Source organism: Nanorana parkeri, unplaced genomic scaffold (genome assembly GCF_000935625.1).
Source record: "Nanorana parkeri isolate BGI_ZX_2015 unplaced genomic scaffold, ASM93562v1 scaffold36, whole genome shotgun sequence".
NCBI lineage: Eukaryota > Metazoa > Chordata > Amphibia > Anura > Dicroglossidae > Nanorana > Nanorana parkeri.
Genome location: NW_017306304.1, coordinates 872,475 through 879,678, shown reverse-complemented (window position 1 = coordinate 879,678; position 7,204 = coordinate 872,475). Strand labels below are relative to the sequence as shown.

The following is a 7,204-nucleotide window of genomic DNA, read 5'->3' as shown; positions in this document are numbered from 1 at the left end:
CCCCCGTTACATGCTGGTCTCCCTAAAATATGGGTGAAAGATACATTTATAATCACAGATCCTATGTTTGTGAAAATAATACAGTGACAGAAGTCTGGAAAGCGGCCCATGACACATACTCACCTACTTGGCTGATGGGGATCCCTCTTTTGGGGCTCTTGGGTGGCATTGCACAGGGCAGCATTTTAGTTTTGGGCCTAGTCCAATCTGTGCTATGTACAATGTAACACTGTACCCAGTCCAGTACCAACTTTGTACTACACTGCTCTTAGTTTGGCTTTACATGGAGATTCAGCTTCCAATGACCTGACAGGCTCCACTGAATCCTCTACAATACACTGCACCCAGTGCCACTTATTAGTAGACCGTCCTCCACCTCTTTCAGACACAGTTTACAGTATAACCACAGGAAATAAAGAAACCTCAGTGCCGGCATTACTTAAGAAGAATAGCTGTGGGATTTCAGCACCTGGCTTCCCACCAGTAATAACTGTCAATGTTCGGTCGCAAGGGAGTTTTTCTCAGTTGCCATGACGATATGGCGACCAGGAATTGTCCAGCCATTGTATGCGCTAGGTTTGTTGCCATTCATTTTTTGAGACGCATATATATGCACAAAACAAAGGCTCCTGAACTTCAGCTCTGGATAAAAATCAGACATTTGCTTTTTTGAACCATGGATGTGCGTTGGAAAACATGCACAGTGTGTAAATTGGCCATTAATCTGCCGTGCAGTTGCCCCAGTGGTAGTTTGATTTGAATAGTAAAACTGGTAATGGTTACGTATTTTACTGAGATAGTCAGATATCTATCTGCAGCTCAGACCAAAACTCATAAATGATTCATGAAAAGCTTTTATTAATTAATGTGGTTCTTTCTGAACGTTCCCTAACCCTGTGTTGGTTCATTAGCTGATTTTCCAAAAAGCGTTGCATTTGATTAGGTTGAGGTTTAATGTGGACCACGTTAATGTTCGGTCTGTTTTTTCATTCAGAAATTCACAGCAATTTGATAACGTTCATTAAAATACTTTTGCTTTTACGTTTTTTCCTTTTGAATATTTCAAGCCTCTGTTATGAATTTTGTATGGCAAGGTAAGTGTCGTGGCTAGGTTGTAGAATACTGCAAATGGGTTGTATCCCATATTGTTTTGCAGGACAACTGTATAATGTGTATATTGCAATGTTTTTGGTAAACCTTAACATAGATTCCTACCAGTTTTCTTGAGAAAATGCGCCCTTTGTATAGGTTGCTGTATGTTTAAAATCCGATCCTTCTTATCGGCTGTTTGTGTGGCTCTCTGCCTCACTTGCAGGGCGGCCAAGCGGATTGCGCCCCCAACATTCGTTCCCCTGTCCTGCCACTCGTACTAGCGGGCTCCTCTCCTCCTCCTCTCCTTGCGCGCTGGCTCGGTCCCGCCCCGGCGGTACTTCCGCCTCTGCCTTGCACCCGACGCTGTTTGAAGAAGAGCTTCCGGCGGCCGAGTCCACCTGCAATGGGAGAGGGGGGGAGGACGGAGGGGACGCGGTCATTGCTGGCGCCGGACCGAATCTCGCTGGGCCACGGGCCCCCGCATGTTATGCCACTGGGTGACGGCCCCCCCAAATTGGCGGAACTACCAGGGCCCGGTGGCAATTGCGACCCTGGTAGTTCCGCCAGTGGGCTGTAGGGAAAATGAGGCAATCAATCCAGTAGTGAATTTAAAAGTTGGTGTTCTAGTTTATCAGTGTCTACACCTCTAGTAGAAGACTACACCTCCATATGTAAAAGGTTTGTCTGATGCAGGCTTATTTAAATGCTGCATGATGATTGTGGCGATAATGAGGTTTGAAGAACCCCAACCTGCGTGGATTGAGACGGGGGTAGTACTGAACACAGTGTCACCCTTATTTTCCCAAAATTTGCAAATCAACATCTGAAGAAAAATGGTCAGATCTCATGCCTGTGCTAGGCATTCATGGGAGGTAACACAATGAACAAAAGAAAACAGTCCAACTTAGGATACGTTGACAGTTATTATTATTATTATACAGGATTTATATAGCGCCAACAATTTGCGCAGTGCTTTACAATATAAGGAAGACATTACAATCGCAATACAATTCAAGACAAGATGGTAAGGAGGGCCCTGTGTGAGAGCTTACAAAGGAATGCAGACATGTTATAAACCTCCATTAGCAGGGTCCTCAAAACCCTTAAAATGGGCCCATTTGTAAAAAGCCTGTCATAAAACATTACGTTTGAGGAATACACATCTGAAAGACTGGGGGTAGTGACCTATGCTGACATAGAGTTGAAGCTGAAGTTTAGCCAAATATTTTTTTGGGATGGAGCACCAAAACACATTAGACATGCGTATTGGTGTATGTGCCCGTAGTTTCAGCTGCTTCTTGCAAAAATCATCCTGCATCTCAAGGTGCGGTGAGAAGAGTCTTTCAGCAGCTACTGAGAAAAGTTGCACTGCTGGCCCGTCCCCTTCAGCGCTCTCCACCATTCTCAGGACTTCTCTTGCTATGATCCCACAATGCATTCATTTCAGTGAATAGAGGAAGAGATTCTGTCATTCAACTTTCTTCTTACTCATATTTGGTGTTTATCACATAACAATTTCATTCTGTTCAATAATACGTTGGTTGCGAATTGTGGAACTTTGTCATCTGGAAATTTAGATATAGTTACAATAATAGGCATTAAGGGAGTGCCTGCTGGAGCACACACCTTTAGCACACTCCCTTAGACCCTTTGATTCACTTTGAACTTTACCACTCCACTATTTTAAATACACTCTGCACTAGTGTGATATCATTTTTTAAGCATCAGACTTTGTTGAATCATTTTTACACTAAATATATGGGCATGCACAAAGTAAAGGAGAACTATGGCCTAACCCTTTTTGGCCATAGTTCTCTTCAGGGTCATAGGAGGATATATACTAATGTCCTCCGGTGACCCAAAACACCTTGCCTGCTATATGTTGAGAACGCAGAGCCGCAACTGGGACGGATCCCGAGAATACTTTTGAGATCCACCCCCCTGGCTGATTGACAGTGGGTTCTACCTCTCTAGAAGCAGAGCCAGTTGTGCCCACCCCCTCCTCCATCCGTTCCTCCAGTCAGCACTAGCGAAATGGAGAGGGAAGCAGGAAATCCCTGCAGGGAGCGGTGACTGGCAATTTTATATTTAAACAGACCAAAAGAGAGCAAATAAGAAAAGTTCATTGTTGGGGTTTACATATACTTTAGGGTTTATTTCTCATGTGTTTTCTTGCAGATCTAAATATTTCAGAAACTGTTCAGGAGGAGAACATTTTACAATTGAGGTAAATGTCTGTTTTCGTAAATGTGTGCTCCTTGCTGAATGTTCAGTATTAAGCATTCCCAAAAGGACTGCTAGATGTGTCTTCTATATATATACTCAAATGCATATTTCTAATGTGTGCTAGCTCATAATGGCAAATCTAGTCAGACCTGTGATCTTTTTTACCCTGTGAATGGTAGGTGCCATATCCGGGGTCTAGTAGTCACCTGCCTGGCCAACTTGCTCCATAACTGTGCTACTCCTGCTTTCTTCCTCTTCTCCCATTTCATGTTGGTTTACACAGCTCTGTACCTTACATGACTCTAGTCAGTCACAGAATAGAATAATGTTGTGTTTTTTCTTTCAAGCCTACCTAGGATGGGGAAGAGGAGAGTGAGTAGTTCAGTGAGCAGCCAGATTACTGACTGTAAAACTAAGGACCAATGACTGAATCCATATTACAAACACCTGCATGCATCTTAATAAACACTAAACTATATTCAGCCAAAAATGTGGTTACAAAGGTTTAGCGTTCATCCTTCAGTTTGGGTTTGCCCTTAATGTTTACTTTTAGAAGGTCTCCCCCCCTTTTCCTGTTTATAAGCAATTTTTCTGGCTCTTTGGGTCGCCCATGAGGGATACTCTCTGCCTGACGACCGTGCAGGTATCTTTTCTACCTCTGGTTGGAAGAGTATATCACTAGACATCCTAATGACCACCACAACAAGACACAGGCAGTGGCCAGCAGGGACTGACAAAGGCTAGACCTAAGCACTGACTATTACTACAGTTGATAAAAGATTTCCACTATACCCAGGGAGTGACCACTGCTTTATGCAGAGAGCAGATAGACAGGCAGTGCAGGAAGATTAGCCTGTGTTTTAAACCTATAGACTGATCAGTGCTGCAGTGACAAAATGTTTGACTATTAGACCTAAACTTTGACCACTGCTACATTAACAGTTTGACAGTCACTTAAACAATGTAGTATACATCTAAACAGGCAGGATGCAGCCACAACCACTGTCGTTAAATAACCATAGACACCAGCAAAGAAGCTACAAGTCAATGTAGAAGGGACCCATTACAATGGTGGGCAGTGTAAAAGGGACCCATGACATTGGTGGTCAGTGTAAAAGTAGCCCATTAGATTAGTGGTCAGTGTAGCAGGGACCCATGACATTAGTGGTCAGTGTAGCAGGGACCCATTACATTGGTGGTCAGTGTAAAAGGGACCCATGACATTGGTGGTCAGTGTGGAAGCGACCCATGACACTGGTGGTCAGTGTGGAAGGGACGCATGACATAACCCATGAAACTTGCCTGCCTGCATTGATGGTCAGTGTATGTGGGAGATCAATCCTCCACTGCTCAAGCTTCACTTGCCATCCTCAGGAGGAACTCTAGGGTCCCATTAAACCTTGGTTGAGAAAGGCTGCTCTTGAGCTTTTGTTTGCTATTTAGATGTATGTAAATTTCTTTGCATCTCATTTTTTTTCTGTTGGCGAAATCCTCTGAGCTGAGGATGAAGCTAAAAATAATACTGTCTGTGTTTTATCTTCCATGTCAGTTGCTTGTAGTTAGCAGGAAACCTATATCAAACGAGTTCTCATAGTACATAGTTACATAGTATTTGAGGTTGAATAAAGACATAAGTCCATCAAGTCCAACCTATTGCGTGTATGCATTTATGTTTGATCAGGTGTGTGCGTGTATATGAGTCCATGTGTGATTTTGCTCTTAAGAGTACTTGTACCCCTTTTATGTTTTGGTCTCCAAGGAGCTCGTCCAGGAATTTCTTGAATGATTCCACACTCTTAGCTGAGATCACTTCCTGCGGCAGAGAGTTCCAGACCCTAACCGCTCTAACTGTGAAGAACCCCCTGCGCCACATGCGTAGAAATATTTTTTCTACCACTTTGTGGTGGTGCTCTCTGGTCTTTGTTACCGAGCTAACCATAAACAGTTTGTTAATAATGTTGCTTAATTCCCTCTAACAGTTTACATACTATGCATGTCAGACTTAACTGGTCTATAGTTTCCCGTTTGGCATTTGACCCTTTTTTGAATATAGGTACCACATTAGCCCTTCTCCAGTCGCTTGGCACTCTACCAGCCATTACGGATTCCTTAAAAATGAGGAACAATGGTCTCGTTATCTCCTTGTTGAGTTCCTTGAGTACCTTGGGATGTAGATTATCAGGTCCTAATGCTTTAGTTGCATTTAGTAGTTTAAGCCTGTGTTGTATCCCAGTTTCAGTCAACCACTCAGGTGTATTTCTTGTTAAATTTTGTGTTTTATCATGTACATTCATGCTATTATTCATAGGTATAAGTATCTTATGTATTGGGAGGTCTTGGGATGTTCACTAAGTGCCCATTCACACTGAGCGTTTAATCCCGCTATTTCTGTTGTGATAGCGCGCTTATTTCCCGCGCCATATCGCGAGAAGTCGCTCGTCCAATGGTTTTCTATGGAGCTCGCCTAACGCTTGTGCAGGACTCTTTTTTTTTTTTTCCGTGGATGTCGCCCGATTTTTCTATTTTTGCATGCAGCCTGACGGTAAAGGTTCAAAGCCCATTTCGTGTGCACCTTACTGTATAGCCGGTGACAAATTGTTGAGTGCATTTGTCATTTGTTTTGCCTGACGGTAAAGGTCGCGCGATCGTCGCTGGAACAGTTGCGCTATCCCGGCTGCGCGGAAATCCGCTCGAGCTATGTGTCGCTCAGTGTGAATGGAGCCTTAGAGCGGATAACATTGAATATATTTTGAATATGGATTTTTTTTCAATTGAGGTTAACCACATGCATGTTTTTTTTTCTTCTTTAAACAGTTTGAAAATCTTGTAGAAAGTGATGAGGTAAGTAGATTCCAAGATGCCTGAGGTTGTAGGTAAAGAACAAGACTGTATAGTTTTCAAATCTCCCTCTTTGTGATATGGCAGCTTTTATGCGTTGTATATTAATCCATTATTTGTGAAATTAGAGCATTTGATGAATGTGTTTGTAATGATTATTTATAAACTGTAGACAATGCTTGTAAAATATTATTATTATTATCTGTGAAAACATAATAAAATGTCACAGCCTTATCTGGATCCTAAAGTGGACTTGTGAACCAAACTCTCATGTCCCATAAATGAATAAGCCAAATCAAATTGTTATTTTAAATAAACATTTGTTTCCCATATGAAAGTAATACTGCTGCTTCCTTATGTGACCTAAAGCCTAGATGATATGATTTCTGGCTACCATGGACCATATGGATGTTGTCATAGACAACTTATTAACACAAAACAAATTTACATTAGGTTGATAATTTATATGTAAAAAGACTATTTAAGTGTCCATTGTAAAACTTTGCCCCAAACATTCCGGTTGCCATTGCAACTTAGTACCTCCAGACATTTTGTTTTCTCAAATTTAACACTGCTACCGTATGTCACCTTTGGAATAAGAATAATAAGTGTGCTTTTTCTGGTTGTCACTATGCTGACACCTTCTGCCTGACCTTCATTTATAGCTATAGAGGAAATGTTATCTTAATGTAAACTTTGGGGGGTTGCCGTTTAAACTTTAGTGGGTAAAACGGACGTTCTTTTTAAAAAAACATTTTTCGTTTTTTTTTTTTAAATCTTGAAAACAGTGAGAAACGGTTAAGGCTTCTGTTAGGTTTTTGTTTTCTGTATCTCTGTTAGGGTGATTTTCCACACTTGTTGACATTCGTGACAGTCCTGTTTTGATTGATACCGATCTGTGATTATCTGCATTGTCTTCAGTGTGGCTAGAGAAGCCATGTCTAAAAGGGAACCTGTACTCAAGAAGTGATGATTTGCTATATTATAGGGAATTTATAGTAATACTGCTTGTGGTTAAGCAATAACCTGAAAAATCTACCGTTTGGCT

General features: G+C 41.8%; 1 protein-coding gene across 3 annotated transcripts in view; it reads left to right on the top strand.

The window, feature by feature from the left end:
* Positions 1-7,204, top strand: part of AP1AR (adaptor related protein complex 1 associated regulatory protein) — a 43,427-nt gene that overhangs the window by 13,409 nt on the left and 22,814 nt on the right. For 2 of the 3 annotated variants that reach the window (XM_018570015.1, XM_018570001.1), the window contains exons 2-3: positions 3,271-3,319; positions 6,133-6,159. In XM_018570015.1, the coding sequence (XP_018425517.1) occupies positions 3,271-3,319; positions 6,133-6,159 (76 nt within the window). Of the gene's footprint in view, positions 1-3,269; positions 3,320-6,132; positions 6,160-7,204 lie in introns of all 3 variants that reach the window. The other variant, XM_018570007.1, reaches the window with a different exon arrangement.